The sequence below is a fragment of the Varanus komodoensis genome, unplaced genomic scaffold (assembly GCF_004798865.1).
Source record: "Varanus komodoensis strain SLA01 unplaced genomic scaffold, ASM479886v1 scaffold23, whole genome shotgun sequence".
NCBI classification, from domain to species: Eukaryota; Metazoa; Chordata; class Lepidosauria; order Squamata; family Varanidae; genus Varanus; species Varanus komodoensis.
In genome coordinates this window covers 9,945,477-9,967,193 of record NW_025335627.1, presented here as the reverse complement: position 1 = coordinate 9,967,193, position 21,717 = coordinate 9,945,477, and the positions used below count along the sequence as shown (strand labels likewise).

General features: G+C 47.7%; 2 protein-coding genes across 6 annotated transcripts in view; one reads left to right on the top strand and one right to left on the bottom strand.

Annotated features, from left to right (window-relative positions):
- LOC123024334 (cytochrome P450 20A1) overlaps positions 1-11,054 on the bottom strand; it is a 32,146-nt gene extending 21,092 nt beyond the window's left edge. Inside the window, exons 1-4 of one of the 5 annotated variants that reach the window (XM_044431932.1) lie at positions 10,928-11,054; positions 7,212-7,261; positions 6,227-6,393; positions 883-1,028 (exon numbers count right to left, since the gene is read on the bottom strand). In XM_044431932.1, the coding sequence (XP_044287867.1) occupies positions 883-1,028; positions 6,227-6,393; positions 7,212-7,261; positions 10,928-10,999 (435 nt within the window). In that variant the 5' untranslated portion in view covers positions 11,000-11,054. The other 4 variants (XM_044431934.1, XM_044431935.1, XM_044431933.1 and 1 more) reach the window with 4 other exon arrangements.
- On the top strand, positions 10,998-21,553 carry LOC123024436 (alpha-aspartyl dipeptidase-like). The gene is made up of 9 exons (XM_044432151.1): positions 10,998-11,062; positions 11,182-11,367; positions 12,488-12,576; positions 13,675-13,749; positions 14,847-14,926; positions 16,452-16,625; positions 18,579-18,638; positions 19,777-19,859; positions 21,032-21,553. Exons 1-9 carry the CDS (start codon positions 10,998-11,000, stop codon positions 21,105-21,107), a joined length of 888 nt encoding a protein of 295 aa, XP_044288086.1. The 3' UTR covers positions 21,108-21,553.
- The last annotated feature ends 164 nt before the right edge of the window (positions 21,554-21,717 follow it).

Sequence of the window (21,717 nt, the reverse complement as noted above, 5' to 3'; positions counted from 1 at the left end):
GATGGAAGGGACAGGGCATGAGTGCTGGAAGGCACTGGGTTGGGGGTGGGTGTCTTAGCTGGAATTAGGTGAATGGAGGGCCCAGGCATTTTAGGTTGTTGGTCTTTCTTTTGAATCTGTTACTGTATTTACACTGCTGCTGATGTTCACTTTGTTCATTTAAACATTTAAATGTTTGCAGAGCAACCCCATGGATGCTAGAGAGCATCTGATGGCCATGGGGGTGTGTGGGTTGGATTCCCAGATTCAAGGCCGGAAAACTCTCCTGAACTAATAGCCTGTTCTGTGGAGTAAGAACCATGCTGGGCGCTTCTCTGAGGTCACAAAAGCTTTAGAGATATGTAATAAGTAAATCTGTTGACAGAGCCGTTGGGCTTTATTTAGCCTTTTATCTCAACAGTAAATAGGTTAATTACCAGCAGTTTTTTGTATCTATGGCCAAGATTCACTGTGACCGTAAACCCTCTAGTACACCCATTCCCACCAAACATTCCACATTTCTCTGTAACACTTTGATATAAACGCACACAACTGCTGTATACCAAGTCAGACCACTGTCTTCTTGGTCTTGTCTTCTGAACTGGTGAAGGTCTTTCCCAGACCTCCTAACTGGGATGACAATTGAACTCTGGGTGAGCAATAGGTGTATTTTACTCCAGAGCTACAATCCCAGCCAATAAATGAGTGGCTTGGAATAATATTAAGAGGAGGTGTGCTAGATGGTATTTACCACTGGGGCAAGTGGGTCTGCTTTCTACACAACATTAATGATCAGAGAAGGTTGAAATTATGGACATGGCATCCCACATGTTTGTCAGTCATAGCTCATTACACCAACCAAGAAAAACACCCCCATGCCAGCCCTCAGATGAAGCTGGTCACCTTCTGGATGACAGGCAAATTACTCTGCAGAGACTTGGTTACACCATTTTCATACACCTTCTTCCTTAAGCAGCTCTCGCTCACATCACGACCCAGGCCAGATTGGTACCGCAACAAGGACTTCAGCATTGTTTCAAAGGGGTCCACTGAAAGGGAGGGAGGGAGGGAGGCAGAAAAGATGTGAAACCTGGCACAGAGTTCTGCAATGCTCCAATTACAACACTTCCTGGTCTGTCAAAGGTATTTAAAAATCTCTGGTTCGGTAGAAAACCCTGAATTCTTCACCCAGGAGAGTGTGAGATGCAGGTGGGAATTCTGCACCCAAGCTTATTGAGTTTTGCAAGAGGGAAAACATTACACAAAAATTCAGGTTGTTTTATTGTGCCTGACTTTCTGAGCATCTATATTTAGGGATATCGAGGCAACATCTCCAAGCAACATCTGGGCAATAGCCTCACATGTTTGCACTTCCTACCTTGCCCATTTCCTCTGCAGAATAATGGCAGAGGAAGTCAGTGGATAGTGTCCTTCTCCAAGCAGTCCACTGACATGACAGGTTGCTGACTAAAGCACCTAGCAACACCCCAGGGCTAGGCAACATCCAGATGCTTTGGACTACAGTTCCCATCACTCCCAGTGAGCGTGATGGATGGTCCAGGATTATGAGAGTTGTAGTCTAAAATCTCTGCATGGCACCCAATGGCCTAGGCCTGAGATGGAACTAGGAATGGCCAGCTTCTCCTGTTGGAATGGACTGCCACGCAACACTATGAGAAGTCAATAACGTATAAAAGCTTTAAACAAACAAACAAACCAACCAAAACGCTAGACCAGCCCCACTCCATTTCATTGTTGTGACATGGCCCCTTGCATTGATAGCACTCCTAATAGGCCGGAGGCAGGCTTAAAGAACTCAAGATGTTCTAGACTTCAACTCCCAGAAGCATGGCCAAAGCTCAGGAATGCTGGGAGGTGAAGTCCAGACTACATGGAGCTCTATCTTCCACTTATTCCTGCACTGGGTCACCAAGGTATTCTTCCCAAAGTTCCTTTTTTCATCCACGCTGGACACGTGAGAAGCCCAATACACAGCTCTTGCCAGGGATGACCAGAGCTGCCTCAACAGCCACTTCTGATGCCTGTCACTTTGCTGGCTGACAATATTCTCTGCCCGGTCCCGTCCGATGATTGTAAGGCAAGCCTTTGGCAGTGCAATGAGTTAGCAAAACTGCAGCTGGCTGAGAGCCGCGGCATGATTGCTCCTGCAGAGGGCACTGGCGCACAGTCCTTACTCCACGGGAGCCTTCACCCTCTCCTCTCATGGGATGCGTGCACAGGCAGTCTGCCAAGAGGTGCACACCAGTGGCGTGTGGAGCTGGAGCCTAAATTTTGAATGGGTGGGGCTTGTCACGTGGCTGTAACGATAAACAATGACATGCCGGCACGCATGGCATCGGTCTCCGTGGGCGCATCTCTGCAAGCAGAGACGAAAGAAAGCAGGCGGCCCTTGGACTGCTGCTGACAAGCCTGTTCTAGCTCCTCCCCACCAGGGAAGGCCCTTGGCATGGCAGGAGCAAGCCACCCCCGAATACCATGTACTCCAAAAGCCAACCTTACAGCATTGCTGGGGAAAGCCCTTCTCTCCTCCAGCTACTGCAAAGGCTGCAGCTACGCTCGGGCAAGAAAAGGAAGCTCGAGGGAAGCGGAAAGTGGTGGCAGCAACCCTGCAAAGCCAGGGATGCTAGTTGGCATAGAAATTTAATTCACTGATTAAAGTGCCTGTGCCATGTCGCCGTGGGCCCTGGCTGTGCTGTACCTCTGACTCTCCCCCACCCCCTTGTGCCTTCAAACATCCCATCTTCTTCCCCTGTATCATTCCCAATGATGGTTTCCACTGCACTGCACAACCTCCAGCCTCCCCTCACCTGCTTCTCCTACCTCACCGTGGGAAAAGAGTAACAGGGCCACGCCATGGCAGTGGGCCTCCTGGCTAAGTGGGGCTCAAACAGCCAGTCAGCCTGGCCATAAATGCTCTGCCAGAGTCCATTTTTATGCCTCTTCCTAGCACAAAGGAGTCACAAACTCTGCGATCCTGTACCCTAGCGGTGCTGAACCTCTCAGTTTGGTGTAGAACCTCTTGATTTGGCCCAAGGGCCACATTCAAGTTTGGAGAAGCTCTTGGAGCCACATTCCAGGGGCAGATGAAGCCAAGGGCAAAAGGGGAAGGACCAGGGCCAAACCCAGGCATGCTTATGCTTAAAGCTCTTAGTATTAGAGGTAGCCTTGGAAGGGGATTTCAACCATCTGGAATGGGGAAAATGGCACAAAAGCCAAGAAACTGCCCAACAATCAGTGGGTGGGGAAAGGTGGCATAGGCCACCCCTGGAGTCCATAGTGAGATGCCAGGAAGGCCAAACTTTGTCCAACATCTTGCTATACCCACTGAACCTGGAGTAAGCCTGCCCTCGTTTGAATTTGATGGGACTTCTGAATAGCTATCTATAGGACTACACTGGAAATCTACTCTGTTTTACCTTCTTGTTTCTGTGGTGCGTAGCCGCTCTGGCATCAGCTTGGCAAGCTGCTGGTGACATGAGGCAAACATGCCTACAAGCAACACAAACCTAACAAACCCACGAAAACAGTAATGCAGATTTCCTGCAGAGCAGATGCAGCCTCTGAAGCCTGAAATCAGTTTTAAACTGTTCAAAGGCCTGGGCCTCTGTCATTTCCACATCCTTTAGCGGCTTCCATCTCTATCCAATTCTTTTCTTTGCTTGAAGCCCAATTTGAAGGCAGTTGAGCTAAAATTGATGTTTTTCGGCTGGGTTCAATAATTCAGAAAAGAACAAAAAAAGGGAAGTCAAGAAATCTTGCAGACAAAGCACAAGTAAAATTGCTACCTACACGAGTATACTTAATTACTAGAAGTTTTAAAAAAAGACATAGTGCATGTTTACCTTCAGGTCTTGTCTACTCTAAATATGAAAGAATAATAATTCGATGCCTGCCCCCAGCCCTGAAGATGGAAAATTGAAATCTTTGGCACAGGGGGAAAGGCATTGATTTTTGTTTGCAGCAAGAGATAACATACGAGGAAGAGAATGCGGGCATCGTCTCATGTCAATCTTCCTGCCCAGGGCTGGCGTCAAGGTCAGGAATGGCTGGCCACCTAAAAAGCCTACTCCTCAGCTAGGGGCTCCTCAAAAGAACCCCCCCCACTGGCTTCTTCCCCACGGCAACCTACATGTTCACCTGCTTTTCACTGCGGTTCAGAGAAAATGGATGGTGAGGCGGAGGAGCAGTAGAGACCATGGGGGCCACCTTGCTGCCTCACTCTCCGCCCAAGCCGGTGAGTCCCAGGAGTCAGGAGGAACAGGATGAGCAGCAAGACCTTCTGCTGAGCATGGGGATGAGAAGGGTCAACTCACCGAGTAAGCCTTGCCTGAGGATCTTGAAAAGCCTAGGGCTGGCACTGCTCCCTCGGGTTATTCAAAGATCAGAAGAAGCCCCTGAATCTTCAATGCTACAATTTAACAGTTACTCACACTGCAAGTGGTATCCATGCAACCCTTAATATACCCTTGGAGATCAATCACAAATCTCCCAGAGTTTTGCTAAGGAACTCTTGGTAATTGAGTGCAAATCTCCCAAAGATTCACCTGATCTATCTTTTACCCTCACTCTTTTAGAGATCACAAGTAAAGGAAAATACGTATCTTCTCCCATGTCTATACAAAATCTGCCAGGTAGAAGGGGAGCATATGGAGGAATCTTATGTCACTCACTCTGCCTCTATCGTTGCTCCTCTGAAAAAGGTTTAGTGGTTTTCTATCTACCCTCCCACATGATAACAAGGGAGAAAGCCTTTTTGGTGGTGGTCCCCTGAATTTTAGAATGTTCTCCCCAACAAATCACAGCTGTACCAACACTGTCATCTTTCCTCCTCCAGATTAAAGCCTTCCTCTTTTTCCAAGCAACTGATGGAATTGCTTTAGCTGTTTTAAACTGCATACGTTTTGATTTTGTTCTAAGTTACCTCAAGTCTCTTTTGAAAAGGGGATTTGAGAAATAAAATATGGATCACAACAGTAATAGTAATATTGATGCCCAGTGACTGAGAAGTGAATTTCAAGAATTACCAGAGACATTCCCAGTAACAGGTTTTACAATAAAAACATACACCTCTAAAATCACTATTTTAATAAACAGCTTGTCTAAGGGATTTTGTACTGTTTATTTGCTACTGGAAGGAACAAGCACAGGAATGGACTTGTTAAATGCTGTGCTTCCTTTAAGTCAAGAATGTTTTAAAAACTGTCACAAGAAATTTAACCTGCTTTGAGAGCTTTTAGGTTCTAGAAGCACATAAAGCTGCGGCTTTGGGCCTGATCGTATCCATTCATCTTCAAACCAGCTCTGTGCCATCATTCATCATTAATTCATTTATTATTAACAATATTTATACCCCTTCCTTTACAAAACGTCCCGGGACGGCTTACAACCAAGTTTCAGTGGTGCAGCCAATCTGGAGTTTGCATCTCTCAGCCATCTTTGTGCAACAAACGACAGATAATTGTGAAGGGGTAGCCCTAGGTAGTCTTTTCTTTTAGTAGTCCCGAGACACAGAGCATCTTGTGTGTCTCTCAAAAACCAAAAGATTTATTGGGCGTGGTGGATGGTGCACTTAATGGGATTTCGTCAGAATGAATTTCTTGTTGTATGTTTGAGTATCACAGAATAAGGCACTTGCTGGGCCAACTGCATCTCCTCAAATGACATGCTCAACACAGCAAACCCCTTTCAGGTTTGTTCCACTGTGCAACTTCTAGCATGACATCATCTATAATGTGCCATCAATACCCAGTGTATAGGGCAAAGAACACACATTCTGTATACAAGCAGCAGCATAGCACTGAACTCAGAAAATGTGGAGTGGGGGTGAGACATTTCCATCTCTGTGTATTTAGGGAACAGACTTTGCAGGAATAAATGAATGAATATGTAAACTATTTGTCTTGGTTTATCCATTTAGGATTTGTTAGGAACCTAACCATTTAGGATCACAGCTTCTCCAATGAAATTCTTCCTCTTTTGAATGGATTTTATTCTCATTTGTACTTTGCACAGCACAGTGGTTTGACTGTCACTTCGCAAGTCTAGGCTTCCGCCTTCACCCTGCGATAACGTTCCCCTGCAAACCATCTTCCCTCTGTACTTATACGCAGAGAGGCACATGCTCTTCCAGCTGAGGCAACCCCTTCGTGCACCTGCTGAAGCCCACACAAGCTCATGCCCCCATCGACCATTTATGATTCCACCCAACAGATCTTTTGTAACTCACAGGTCCTGTTGGGGTTGACATGCTGCTTCAGGAGATCGATGGACCCGAGGCTGATCACAAGCCGCCGTCCAAACCAGAAGGATACGATGGGACCGTATTTCTCATGGAGATTTACTTGGAACTCATGCAAGCTGCCACTACTTATGATGTCTGGGAGGTTCCCATCTCTGGAATGAAAGCAGGACAAATACAGCAATACCTCAGGGTCTCCCGCAAAGAGTTCATGGGCACCTCTCATGGTACTGACCAATCTCTCAGCCCCATCTGATTTTTGATGCATTTTAAGCATGTTTAAATTAACAAAATCAAACTGGGAGACCAACATACTGGAAACCAGTCATCTGTTTTCCCAAGAATGCATCTGTGCCCCTTTTCTTTCAGTCTCTTTCTGAGAAATAAGTGTTGGAGTAGAAACCTGTAGGTTCAGAAGAATGCTTTTGGTTTTGTTTTGGAGCTCAGCCTCCAGCTCTGATTTGTACTTTAGTTCTCAGGCATGTTCTTTTCCTTTTAGCCTCACCAGTTTGCCTTCTGGAAAATGGACACTTTGTGATCAGCCATGCCTACCACAGCAGCCATTTTGTGGGAGTACCCACAGAATTCTCCCAATGTCCCAAACAGCAGGTAGACATACCTGGTTCAATGCTAATGGCATGTAGAAAGAGATAGGTTGGGCTCTTCAAATCCCTCCATTTTCCAGCCAGACACTGCCTGTGTGAGCACATCTTTCTTCTAGCAGACAGTCTGCAGTTCACAACAAACTTAAAACAACAAAACTGACCATGCTCCAGCGATGGAGACAGGCAAGCCAGTTGATGCAGCACAGAGAGGGCCAGGGGAAGGCTTCCTTCGTTGTGAACAAGATGGCTGGGAGCAGAGGGAAAAACTCTTCCTACACACCGCGGAGTAGCTCTCTGTGCACGGAAGGGAAACAGTTGTGCCCTAAATGGATATATCGCAAATGCTAGAGAACAAAGAAGCCACTTACTTTTCATCCGTTGGAGTCATCCCTGGGATGTCTGAAGCCTGCCTGGAGGACTAAGAAGAATAGTAACAGTCAGAATAATGCATCTGTTATGTGCTTAGGCTCTGGAGGCCACCCAGTTGAGGAAAGCTGCTTTAGGTCCATGTGATCCATCCACAGGCAGGACTGGAAGGCCCCCTAACTTTCGCAGGACTCGCACATACTCCCTAACTGTAGTTGCTTTATCCCTCAGTGCTACGTACATTTACTTGTGCACAAGAACCACACATTCCCCTTCACAATAAATGTACTTGGGATGCTTAATTAATACATTCATTACTTTAATATCCCTATGGTGGTCCCATCCATTGTGGTTCCCAGGCAGTCTCTCATCAGGGTGCTGACCAGACAGAACCTACATTAGAGCATCAGTCTAACCAAGCATTCAGCCTAGAATCTGCACCCCCTCCTGTGAATTCCAACCAGGAAGAGGAAATGCACATTTTCTCTGTGATGCTTCTAGTTTGGCTGTCAACCCACAAAGGGTTGCACCCAATGTGAGTCTTACTTTATTGATTTATGTGCTATATTTACATCCTGCCTTTTTCCCTTTCAAGGAATTCAAGGCAGGTTACATAATTCTCCTCCTGACCTACTGAAAAGAATGGGGTTGAAGTAAGAGCAGACTTTCGCAACCTGGTGCCTAACAGATGGCTCAATCTTCAATGTGATCACAGATATGTTAGTTGGTGATAGGATCTGTAGGCAAACACATTGGGAAGATGCTGCATTGGAGAAAGCTAGGCTACAGTATTATGGGATATAGCCCACTGGATAGGACACTGAATGGATTTGTAATTCTCAAAGTTATGAGGAGATTTAGGATGGTCCCAAGAGAGCAGGACAAACTCACAGCTGTCTTGCACCAGGCCAGCTGGTCCATCTAGCCCAGTATTGCTTGCACTAACTGGTAGAAGCTCTGCAGGTTCTCCAGTAAAGCCTTTGTCAGCATCTGTGAGGTGCTGTTTTTCATGAAGAAGCCACGAAGCAAACTGGCAACCCTCTTAATGCCAAGCAGAGCCTTTGCCACAGAGCCATATTTGTTCAGCATTACCAGTTGGTGCTTCCAAGTCCTCTCTAAACTGCAGTTTGTTACAGCAAGAGCATTTGAACCAGGGAATTCTTCATCCTGTTGTTGTTTCAGAATTCCTAAAGTTGGATAGTAGAGAAGTATGAAATAAAATGGACTGAAAACCAAAGAGAGGAAATAGCTGAGTGCCAGGGCTGAATGGAAATTATAGCCCAGGTCTCCTGAGTCTCAACCCAGTCCCAACACTTTAGATACTACACACCAGTTCCCAGAGCAGGAAGGCAAGATGGATGCTCCAGCTAGTTTCCATAGCATCTCTGAACTACCAGAAACAGGAGTAAAAGTGTCTTTTTCATCTATTTTTTTATGTTGTGTTTTAAATTAAAATTCTGTAAGTATTTCTTATATGAATAGCTTGCTTTTTTTCCTTCCAAGGAACTCAAGGCAGCTTACAGAATTAGTCTTCCCTTCTCAATCTAATCCTCACAACAACCCTGTGAGGTAGGGTTTGTACATTTGCAACAAATCCATTTTCTTTCTGCCAGCTTTCACCACTGCCCAGCTTTCATAGGCACACACAGTGATCAGGATTACAATACTGTGGATGATCTTGGCCTTGGTCCCCAGGGAAACATCCTTACTCTTGAGGAGCCTTTCTAGTTCCTTCATTGCAGCCTTCCAGGCCTCAGTTTTCTTCAGATTTCAATTTCTTCTTTGCTGACATTAAAGCTGTATAATTCTTCTGTAGCCATAGTTTTGTTTTCTTATTGTTCAGCTGCAGTCCCACTTTTGCACTTTGCCCTTTCGCTTGCATCAGGAGTTACTTCGATTCATTGCTGCTTTCCTCCCGTAGCATGGCATCATCTGCATAGCTTAAATTCTGAAAGTTAAGTATCTTAAATTACTGATGTCTTCCACTGATTTCCATTCCTTCTTCCTCTGCTACAGATCCAGCTTTCCTTGATATATTTTGTGTACAAAGGAAACAGACAAGGAAATAACATACACATTTGTCTGATGCCTTTGCCTATAGAAAACCATCCTGTTTCTCCCTATTTTGTTTTAAAAGTAACTTCTTGTTCATCATACAGATTCACATCAGGATACTCAAGTGCACACTCTTTTCTTTCAGGAGCATCCATAGCTTCTCATGATACACATGGCCAAAGACTTTGCTGTCATCTCTAAAACAAAGATGGATCCTCTGGGTTTTTGTTTTGTTTTTGGTGCATCCGAGTAGCTTCTTCCTTTTTGGAATTCAGCTTGATTGACAGGCACTTCTTGCTGCATATACAGTAAAATTGTTGCAACACTTTGACCTTCACTGTGCTTGCATGGGGAATTAGTGTACTGGTCAGGAAATTAGTGTACTTGTTGGGAAATTAGTGTACTGGTCCTATAGTTGCTGCACACATCTCATGTCTTGGGGATTCAGATGCATACTGATGTTTCCAATCTGTGGGCCATTGTTTTCCATATTTGTTGGCAAATTCTTGCTAAGATTTGGATTGATGCAGTCTCTGCAGCCCAGAATAGTTCTAAAGGTCCCCTCTCCACTCCAGGTGCTTTACTCCTTAAAAGTGCTTGCAGAACAGCTTTCACTTCTACGTAAACTTGCCTAAGGTCCAGACAGGTGGCAGATTTTTGCTGCCAGAGGCAAAGAACAAGATAGCAACCAAACCCTCATTCCAGACTCACAGCCAAATGTGACTGGCAGGTAAAGTTTTCCCTGGGGACTGGATAATGTCCTCCACTACAACTGAGGGTAGTGGGCTAATTGAAGGGTGAAAGAGCAACCACATGATGGGAACAGGCGCTCAGGAGAGAAAAATCCTGGGTGGGCTGCGGCGGCTCTCCAGCACCTGCTGCCTACAACGGCTGCTCCATGCTGGTCAATGGAAAAGCTGTCCCTGCCCAGGCTGGGGTCACAGTTTTGCAACCCAACATGTGAGAGCAAGCCTGCTTGCAAGCCACAGAGCTCCTTTCCAGGAAAGCATCCATGTGACATGCATGTAAACTATTAAGAACATACCTCTAATGTTTTGTTGCAGGAAATTATTTTCGTGCCTTGTCTTCAGCTGACAGAGGAAGACAGCAAGTCTAACTCCATATGAAGCTGCAATCCTAACCCCTGGGAGTAACTCCCATGAAAACTCCGTGGGACTTTCTTCCTAGACATGCATAAGACCGCACTGTTAAAAGTCCCACTGACCTCAACGGGCCTTACTTCTGGGCGGATATGTGCAAGACTGCACTGGAATCCTGGGGCATTTTAAAGACGAAGGCTGGAATCTTTTATACGCCTGCAAATCCCATTGAATGTTATGGGGCTCACTTCTGAGCAGTGTGCACAGAGATTCCACTGTCCAGGCTACAACCGCTCGCACACTTGCCTGGAAGTAAGCCCCACTGAAACCGATAGGGCTTCCTTCAGAGTAAACGCCTGCAGCACTGCTCCCCAACCTGGAGTCCTCCAGATGTGGTGGACTGCAGCCACTCATCTGGAGGGCTCCAGGCTGGAGAGGGCGGACGTACAGGGCGGCACGGCAACAGAGTCAGCGAGCGCGGCGAGAGACTTCCGAGGTTCGGCTATTCGCTCCTCCTCTGCGGGTTCGCTTTCAGGGACCACCCGCTCCGGGCCCCTGTTTACCGGGTAGAGGTAAAGCACGGCTCCCACCAGGATGAGCAGGAAGGTGACTGCAAAGATGGCAAAGTCCAGCATGGTGCTCCCGCCCGTCCACGTCCGCGTCGCCCGCCTGCCTCGCCTCGCCCCGCGCGGAGCCTGGCAGGAGGCGGGGCTTGGGAGGGAGGCCGGAGCAATCGAGCCCTCAGCGGCGCGAGCGGGGAGGCGGGCCCGTGGAGCCCGCCTGAGCCGCGCCGAGCCGCGCCTGGATCGACCTCCAGGCACGCCTCCGCCGCAACTACCCTGGCGCTGCACCTCCGCGCTGGCGTTCGCGCGGCGCGCTTCTCCGCGCGGGCTGCTTCCGTGCCCATGGAGCGTCGCCGGCTGCTGCTTGTCTCCAACTCCACCCTGCACGGCGGGGGCTACCTGGACCACTGCCAGGAGCACATCCGGAACTTCTTGGGAGCGTGAGTCCACGCGAGGGGGGCACGATGTCTTACCTGCGGCAGCCCGCCCCGACCTGGGGCCGAGGCGGAGGTGTGGGGCTGCCGCTCCTAGCAGGAATCCGGGGGGGTGGGGGCTGCCCGACGGCCGTGAGCGAGCTTTCCTTCTTGCTCTGGGTATCCCGGCAGGGTTTTCTGGAAGAGCCACTTTTCTGTTCCGCCGCCTTCGTCTCCCAGCACTCTCTTGGCTCATTAGCTCGTTGCGTGTGTCCTTGCAAGATTGATCTCTCTCTTTGTATTTTAGTATAGAGATTTCCGAGCGGTAAATAGGAAATGTTGCAGAGCAGAATTGACTAGGATCGTGGCCACAGGAAAGGACATTGCGGGATACTATGCTGTGCTTTACGCACACTTCCGCCAATTATAGAAAAGCAAAATTTCAGCAGCACTAAAAAGCGCTAAAGTGCCGTTTCTCGCTTTCGGCAGAACTCCACTGTTTCGAATCTCTCAGGTGGTGCCTGGAAGTCTCTACTTGTCTTGATTTTTATTTTAATTTCTGAGTTTCTGTTTGGAGCACAAATCCCACCTCTGATTGACGCTGAGGTTCCTGGGCAAGTTACTTTAACGAGGGGTCTTTAAAAAGTTTCTGCACTTTTATATTTTATAAATATTGTATATTATTGCTGATGGCATTAAAAAGTTGGTATGACGCTGGAAAAATGCATCGAAAATGATGGTGGCTATGTAGAAAAGTGATGTAACTTGTTTTTGAAATTCTTAATAAATTGAGTTTTAAAAAGTGGAGAAATTTTTTGAAGACCCCTCATATTTTATTCTCACCATTTTGCCTTTGAGAAATGAATGTGTGTGACTGGCCTTGCCCACCACCCAACAATGGACAAGCCACACCCTATGGCAGCCATTTTGTGAGAGCACCCACAACAGACTCAAGATTTCAGTGTGCCAAGTGACTGAAAAGGACTGGGGATCCATGGTACATGCATTCTGCTAGGTTACTAGCTGACAAATACATCAAAATAGTAGGCAAATATCAGACCTTCAAAAAGTTAATGTTTTCAAGTGGTGCAAGGTTCTACCTCATTCCACAGATGGACTTACATTGCAATATCATTTCCTTTCCCAGGAAAGTAAAGAGCGTGCTCTTTGTCCCCTATGCTCTTCATGACCGAATTGCCTATGCTAAGATGGCAAGAGAAAAGTTTGAAAGCTTAGGTAAGTCAGTATTATTTTTGGATTGGTCCAGAGCCAGCCCTTCTGTCCCTGATGGCTGGAGGCCTGCAGCCACCATGCAGAACTTTCCACTCCAACACTTCTGTGCATACCATTCCCCACACATAGAGAGGGAGGCACACCTTGCTCTTGCCCCACCTGAAAGGACGGGCAGGTTTTAATATCTTCTCCCAGCGCGCTGAATTCCCTTTGAACTTGTGGGCATGCCACCTGTGCACTCCTGCTTTTCAGAGGCTCTCCCTGCTGGGATAGAGAGATGCTTGCCATGCACCACTCCAGCAGGGAGAGATCACGCCTGTTCCCAGCCCACCAGGTGCTACAGCCATGCTGCATTTTTCCTTAGACCAGGCTGTGACCCTGTTAGTGGGCTGGGAAGACATGATGCCCATGTGAATGACTGTCCCAGGGCGTCTTCCTCCTAATTGCTACTAGCAGGGAATGTGGCAATGGGTTACCCATATGTGAACTAGTCTAGACTGGGAATATTGAACTGCTTTTAGCCCAGGGGCCAAATTTGGTTTCAGAGATGCTCTTTGAAGTCACATTCCAAGGGTGGGGCAATAGACATGAAGCAAAATCACAAAGAATTGCAGCTTTTTTTTTTTTTTTTTTTTTTTTAGCAAAAATCTCTTCCTGCCAGGAACTAAGTCTTGGGAGAAGCATCCCAACCTTTTAGCAGGGGAAATCATCCCAAAGCCGGGAAGTTGCCCAGTAATCAATGTTTAATAGAAAGGGGTGGTGGGACTCTAGAAGGCTAGATTTTCAGCCCAGGTTTCAAGCACTGAGCAGACTGATCAGTGTGCTTGACCTGCCGAGCCACACTGGCTGGGCAAGAGACACAAGTGCAGATACTTTGTGCGGTTGACACTGCTCGAGTACCAATCCTTGTTTTGCGGCTAAAATTCTAACCCAGCTGCAGGGGATGCTGTGCCTAATTAGTCCCTTGATCATGGACTGGTTGCAATATTTATTTCTTGCTCAGGGATGTTTAACTGGCTGAGTAGCAGCTTGTTTGCAGATTCCCTTGCAGTGTGCCACTCACCTCACTGATACATATTCGGCATCTTGACGTCTCCCCAGGCTATGGACTGGACAGTATCCACGAGTCACTTGACCCAGGAGAAGCTGTCAGAAAAGCTGAAGCGATATTCATTGGTAAATACGCACTCTTGGCAGACTGTTCCTACAGGGGCCAGTTTGTTATCTGCCCGATAAGGACAGGATAAAGTGCAGCCGGGCAGAGGTGGCTGCTTCATCAAGCGAACTCTGAACTCCAGTTGCCTGTCATCTCAGATTTGTTCAAGACGTTCAGCACCTGAAGGAAGCCGCCCTTCACACGGGTTTGCCGGCCCTGAGGACTGGCTGTGGAGCAGATGCGTTGCTGCAGTTCTGAGGCAGTAACTGGGAAATGGGCTTCAGTTTGTGTTTTGAGGCGAGGTCCTTAGGCTATGGGGCAGCATACAAATGAAATAAATAAATAATCAACAATCCGCTGTTCCCAGTCACCTGGGGTCTCCAAGGGGCACCCCCCCGGCTCTTCTCCTCTTTTGATTCTATTTCTTACCCCTGTTCAGCAGAGACAGACCTGTCTGTCCTTTGTCTAATGCTGTCCATGCTGCCTAGCTGAGGCTGTGCAGGGTTCCAGAGAGGCTGCAGTACATAAACCCAACAGCCAGAGCTTGTTTAGCTCCTCTCAGTGCCGACCCAGCTTTACAAATGGACATCTAAATTAGCATTTGCAGATTTTATGTGCACTTGTGAGCCATGCGCCTACTTTTTAGTGCCTAGCAATAATCCTGGTTACACATCAGTCCTGGGCACATTAGACCCTGGAGATGAACACAGGAAGTATCATACACAGTCAAATCTTTGGTCCTCCTAACCTAGCATTTTCCATATTAGCTGGCAGGTACTCCGGAGTTTTGGATGGGACTCTTGGTCAGCACTGTGGACAGCAGAGGATTGAATCAGGGCCATGCATGGAAAACATGTGTTTGACTCACTGAGCTACATAAACTCCCACTGAGCTCAGTGGGACTTAATTTTTAATAGACAGTCTTATATAATTAAGTCCCATGGATTTCAGAAGAACTTGCTTTTGAGTAGATGCATGTAGAGGGAGCCCAGTTCGAATGCTGACTGGAATCCTCCTGTGCTTGCAAAGCCCATTCTTCTCTAGTTGGATTTTGGGCTCATGGACCTGTGTGAAGGAAGAGGTGACTTGAGTAACATGGAACTCCTGTTTCCTGCAGGTGGTGGCAATACGTTCCGTCTTTTGAAAGCTCTTTATGACAACGGCCTGATACAACCAATCCGGAAAAGAGTCCTTGAGGTAGTATAAGCAAAGCACTTCAACAAGAGATGAAGGAAATTAGTGGAATTTGCTCCTGAAAGGTGGTTTGTTAGTCTGTTGCAGTAATAACATGGTGCATTCTGAAGAGAACTGGGAAGGCCCAACCCATACACTCACTGCCTCACAGCGCCCGGGGCAAGGATTACAGAGGCCGGGCCTGCGGATGAAGCTGCCTGCTTGAATGGGAGAGGGGTGGACAGTGTGGAGAGGGTGGGTCAGAACAGGCACTGTCTCCCATCGCCTGCTCTCTGCTCCCAGTTACAGCTACAGCAAGTGCAGGAGCCCTGAAGCAGAAATGTGGCAACATGTTATCTCTTCACTTCAAAGACATGCAGCTCTTTGTATAGTGGGCACACGTCTCCAGCTGCTATCTAAAGAATAGAACCAGATACTAAATTTGTACCTTTTACAGAATCATACAGAAAGAGAACCAGTGTGGTGTAGTGGTTAAGAGTGCAGGACTGGGACTCCGGAGATCTGGGTTCTGGTCCCTGCTCAGCCATGGAGCCAGCTGGATGACTTTGGGCCAGCCACAGACTCTCAGCCCAACCTACCTTGCAGGATAAGATTGAGAGGAGCAGTATAATGTCAGCTGTCTTGAGTGCCTTGGAAGGAATGCAGATATTGATATGGAGCTTATCAAGGAGTAGTTGAAGAATTCTACTAAACTATTCTTTAGAAAATTACTTCTAAATTAGTTCTTTTTATTACTATTTTTCCTCATTATAATTCTATTGTTTCCTTTTAGGTTTACTGTGCATCACTTTGATGGCCTTTAGGCAAAGGTCCAGTAGACAGAAATGCTAGAAGTAAATTCCTTTGCCACACTTAAAAATTACTTGGCTCAGAGGATCTTTTTTTAGAGAGTTTCACATTTCCTTTATTATTTTTCTGTATAGGAGGGGGGGAAAGACAAAAAGAGGAATGGTGGCCATGTTTCCTCGACTCCTTATTTGCTTGAAGACTTCTCAGGCAATGGAAGAACTTTTATGCTGAGCTTTGTGTGGTTCAGGAAAGTAAAACTTCCACCCACTCCCAAATCTTAATTTTGAAACTTCTGTATTCAGCCGCCCACTTGCTTCCCCTTTTTGCATCCAGACAAGAGATGTGAAGGCAGGGAGGGGAACACTAGAATTTAAAAAAACAATCCTTTTTTAACTGAAGATTTTTTTCTTATAGATTTTAGGAACATTTGGAGGGAAATGTTCCAGATAGCTCAGTTTTTACCTAGGCCTTCACATCTGTACTCTAGATCTAAGCAAGCAAAATAAACATACTGTAGAAGAATGTGTCCGTTCAGTGCTTAGAAACCCAGTTCTCCTTTCTAGTATAGAATGCTACAGGAATAGACTGCAGACCCTATTAAAGAAGCGCATCAAACTGCAGCTCAGGATGTGTCTGGACTTTAGAGCTTCTGTCACATTCCCTTAAGTGCTAAATGTTACCAGCTAGAAACCAGAGATTGTGGATAACTTGTTTTATTAAGCTATCCTCTGCCTTACAGGATGGGGTCCCATACATTGGGTCCAGCGCTGGAACCAACGTAGCAACCATCAGCATCAGCACAACCAATGACATGCCCATTGTGTATCCGCCTTCTCTGCTGGCCCTTGGACTGGTTTCTTTCAACATCAACCCACACTACTTAGATCCAGATGTTAACAGCACTCACATGGGGGTCAGTTCTCTTGACGACTGCACGAGCGCTTCACTGTACCATTCGAGTAGAGGAGCAGCACCCATGCCTTATGATGCTGAGCCTCACTGAGTCCCTATTTTGGATGGGCTTCTTTGCTGGGCAAAGTGGCTGTATTCAGACCTTGCACAGAGCTGCAGTTAAAGCAGCTTGCCTCTGGTTCGGCATCTTTGGGGTGGGCTGGCATGATGTCTGAACGGTTCGGATCCAGCATCTTCCTTCTGTGGTTGGAAGGGCTCCTTCCCTCTGCAAAGGCTTCAGGTTCAGCAGAGTGTTTCCCTAGCAGGATAGGAAAGGAGGCAGGTCCTCACTGATTCCACCCACTCCAAAATGGTAGTTGTGGGGCTGCAGGAGGAGAGGGCATAGGCAGAGATGGGCTCTTCCCCTACACACACTTTAGACCAAGGGGCCTCAAACTTTTTAACAGGGGGCCAGTTCACTGTTCCTCAGACTGTTGGGGGGAATGGACTATAGTTTGAAAAAAAAATGAACAAATTCCTATGCACGCTGCACATTAAAATTAATTAAAATTTTAAAATGATTAAACATTTACAAATATTTGTTCCACTTGCTTGGGCTGCAGCAGAAGTCCAAGGTGACACTGCGCTGCCTGCCGGAAGGGAGAGCATGACATGAGGGGGAGCCATGAGGGCACGCTCACCTCAGTCGAGGCCTTCCTGGCTCCTTGCCATCGCCCCACTTCCAAGCCGGAGGAAGGTCCCCTCGCAGGTGCTCACCTGGCTCTGGGAGGGGGAGCAGGAGTAGGAGGATGGAGAGGCAAGTGCTCAGAGATTGTTTTCTCCGAGCGAGTCCAAAAGCTCTGAGGCAGGCCGGGTAAATGACCACGGCAGGCTGTATTTGGCCTGCGAGCCGTAGTTTGAGGATCCATGCTTTAGACCATTCTGCATGCGAGTCAGATGGAGAATGCTCCTGCACAGTGTTAGGGGTGGCCCAGCAGGGCTGGAGGCCCGAACTCCGGGAGGCCTTCTGCCCCGCCACCCTTCCTGCCGTGGGCACTTGCCCAAATAAAAGCCCTGATGAATAAAGGCTCTCAGGAATTTGATCCCTCTGGATTAGCTGGCCTTTGCCCATGTGTGTTTCACCTAACTCTCCCCCCACCGCCCCAAATTCTTCTGCCTAAGTTTCCTTTCTGCACTCCAGTGCACTCCTCTCTCCTGGACATGGCATCCCTTCCCAAAAACGGGGGTGTCGTTACAAGACGGTCTGCTTTCAGTCCGCATGCGTGTGCGCGCACACAGATCTTAGGGCACGGAGAACTCCGGGGCATATGATGCAGATCTGTGCATTACTTTTGTCCTCTGGGCCTGGAGCTTTTCAGTACCCAGCTTGGCCCCAACTCTAGCTAAGGCAAAAGAAACAGCTGGATCTGACCCCATGACTGCAGTCATTGCTTGCCTCTGGGACTTATAGGCCACAAAGAGGAGAGTGAACACTTGAAGGAGAGCACTTCGAAGCCTGCGGAACAGAGTGAACGGCTCCAGACCAGTGTGGCTTGTTGTGTTTGGAAACGCAAGCTATGGCTTGGATTGTGGTGGCACAAGCCATTGCTTAGTGCAGGAGCACACAACCCAGAGCCCAAGGGGTCTCAGATGACCCCCCTTCCCATGGCCCCCCAGAGTGCCAAGCTCCCCTCCACTGCACCACTGTCATTGCACAGCCTCTCACCGTTGGCTAACTCACTTTCTCGCCACCCTCTGCTCCTGAAGCTGGCAACTCTGCATGCTGTTGACAGGATTGGGGCCTTTGGCTCGCATGCTTGCCACACAGCCAGGGCCACATGTGCAGCTCCTCAAAGACCTGGGTTGAATTGCACTTGGGAGGAGGAGTGAGCGAACTTTAATATCTGTAGTAAATGTTACTACAACTCTTTGTAGTATGCTCTCCAACTGTTGGTAACGTTCGCTATTATGACAGGAAACCCGTGAGAAGAGGATATTGCAGTACCATGAAGAACCGGACACACCTCCAGTCTTGGTGAGTCGTGTCTCTGCCATCTGGAAACCGGTTTTCCCCCAGGTGTGAGCGTGCATGCACTGTCCTTTTTCAGTCCCGCTGACTGTTCCTGGCAGGGAATTTGCAGCAAGGGCACCGCAAGCAGGGTGCCCCCGCTGCAGCATTTGCATGGCTGGTTGTATGATGTAGTCATCTCTTTTGTCCTCCTGGATGAGGCATGTGCAACCTCAGAAAGTATAAACACAGTCCATAAACAGATGTCTGGCTGAAAGTATAATAATTAGGTGCTTTTTTAATATGTGCTGCAGGGAGCTGGTAAGAGTTAAGTTTGGGACCATGCTTAGGGGCTTAGTGCTGGTATTGAGGGCACGGATTGGCAGTGCAGTGTTTCTGGGATGATTCTTTCCTAGCCCTTTTCTGAAAATGCCAAGGATGGATCCTGAAATCCTAAGCATGCAAAACGGCTTCTCTGCCACCAAGCCATGGCCTGCCTCTGATTGCCACCTCCAAAGAGGCTCAGTGCTGGCAACAAGTGGAAGGGCATTTTTCAGTGATGGCCCTCCCCAGTTATGCAGGAGGCTCCCCTTCAAAGCCCATCTGGTATCGATTTTAGTATCTTCTACCACAGGGCATTTAATTAGTTTACTAAGGTGTTGCTAGCTGTTTAAACAGGTCTTAAGACTTGTTTCGTATAAGCTATTGCAAACGTATTATATCTGCTTTAAATGTAGCCTTAATTTTTTGCATGGTCATCTTGTGATGTTTTTAATGCTGTTTGTATTATATACTGTATTTTTATGAGTTCTTGTGAACCACCCAGAGAAGTTCAGCTATGGGACAGTACAGAAATTCAAGTCTGCACATCACACAGCAATATTGGCAAACAGGTTCTGGGTTGAGATTTAATGATATTGTAAGCCATCCAGAGACGAACCGTACTGGAAGGGACAGAAATACCCTAATTAATTAATTAATAAAGTATGCACCCAGCTTTGTGCTTGTTCATACCACATGTGGGATAGAAATAAATACCACATGTGGTGTGGATTCAAATTGGATTGAAAGTGCCTGCCCATCCCTGCCCTGGGGTGGGACAGGGATGGTGCTTCCAGTGTTGCTCCATGACTTTAACCCCACATTTTGTTCCATGCCCATTAAGGGTTTGCGTGAAGGATCGCTGCTCCTTGTGGAAGGAAACAAAGCTACCCTGCAAGGGAAAACAGGGGCTCGGCTGTTTGTGAGGTAAAAGAGGAGATGCCATTCCAGATCACCGCTTTGCGAGTCTAATTGTTCAGAGCGTGAACTTGGCGTCTGGCTGCCAAGTAGGGCCTCAAGCGAAGGTTTTAGTCAGAGGCTTACTTGGAAACCGGGTGTGGTTTTAACACAGGCTTTTTTCAGTGAAGCGCATCCAAATACTAGTCTAGATTGCATCTGGTATTTGGCTTTTAAAGGAACAGCCAGCTCAGCCTTCCTCTCGGCAAGCTGTCATGCTGTCGTCATGCCTGGGCCTGCACTTACAGTCCAGCCCCCTTCCCCTTTCATCAGTCCAGTAATTCACGGCTCAGTGGTCTGCTTCTGCACCCTGCTCTCCAATGGGACCCAATAATCAGTCCTCAGCCACAGGATGAGGAAGTGCAACTGTATTTCATCAATTTCAGTGTTCTTAAGGCAGGGAAATTCACACACTTCACATCATTGATGCCCAGTAGCTCAGTGAAAGGCAACCTTTTTGGGCCTGTGGGCACCCCCACAAAATGGTTGTCATGAGAGATGGCTAGCCATGACGAACAAGCAACCTGAACAAGGCCAAGGTGAAGGCTGAGCTGTACTGCTCCAAGTAATACCTTTGACTCCACAGTTCCCAGCACCATTGTCTCTTCCCTGACTTTTCTTAGCGGTCGGCCAGCCTGCAGAGAAAAGCTCTGGTTTGCACCCATCTGCTGTCTTCCTTTTCCAAGAATGCCTCTGAGCTTCTTAGTGTAGCCCAGAAGGGTTTGTATGAAGGCGGTGGCCCCTGGAAGCCATGTCTGCTCAGCGGTGATCCCAGCTGAATGTTGATTTTAAGTGGGGGCTGTCGGACACCTTGGCAAGAACCAAGAGGGGTGAGTGGGCACACACTGGTGCCCACAGGCTGCGCAACACTGGCCCCTGTGCCAGCGCATTGTGTCTGCCTCCTTGTTGGAGGCTTTCATTGCAACCTGACCCTCCCTGTGACGGGAGTAATACTTGCCAACATGTTGGCACTTCACACTGGCTGAGATCACGTTTGATGGCCCCTCAAAAGGAGAGTCATTCTCCAGCAGGTAACCAACGAAGCCTCCTCTGGCTTTTGAAAACAAAGAGTTGAGTGGGTCAGTGTTGTTTTCCAGCACTTTATGCGCGATCACTAATGCAAGTGCGGTCTCTCTGGACAGAGGATGTGACCCCACGGAACACGCAGTTGGAGCAGATTTCAGCTTCCTGTTGAAGGAGGATGCCAAGAAGCCATGACTATTCTTGATGCGGACCTGAAGGTGCCCTGCCCCAAGCCTAGGAGAAGGGGCAGTGCCTTGGAGCAGGGTGCAGACATCTCAGTGCCCAGTAGCTGCTGGGGACAAAATGCCAGGCCTGATACCCGGGCTAAGGCAGCGCTTCCCACAGCAGAGCCCCAGCGTCTCTTCTAGTGGGAAGGTTCAGCTGTGGGAAATAGGCTGCGATGAAGAGTTGCTGCAAGCAAACACAGCTACTTGTCTTCCAAAATGGATGTTCCCAGCTTCCAGGTGGGTCTGAGTGTGGGTAGCTCTTTGGCATAAGCTGGAGAACAAAACTTGCAGCATAGTGGCAGTGAGATGATTCATCTCTCCCTCCTGATCTAGCTCCTAAATTTTATAAAAGCCTTTGCATTCCTGCTTAACAAAATGTTTTCTGGGAAATAAAGATGCTTCAGTGGTCAGCAATTCTGTATTTTCTCTAGTAGATGGGACACAGCTGCTTTGTGCTACTCAAATGTGATTAAGGAGATGGGGAAACTACTGGACTGCTAGTGGATACATTGATTTGGAGAGATCAAGACACTTCATTATTTCTGTAACATTGCAGTAATGCAGTAAGGAAATATCAG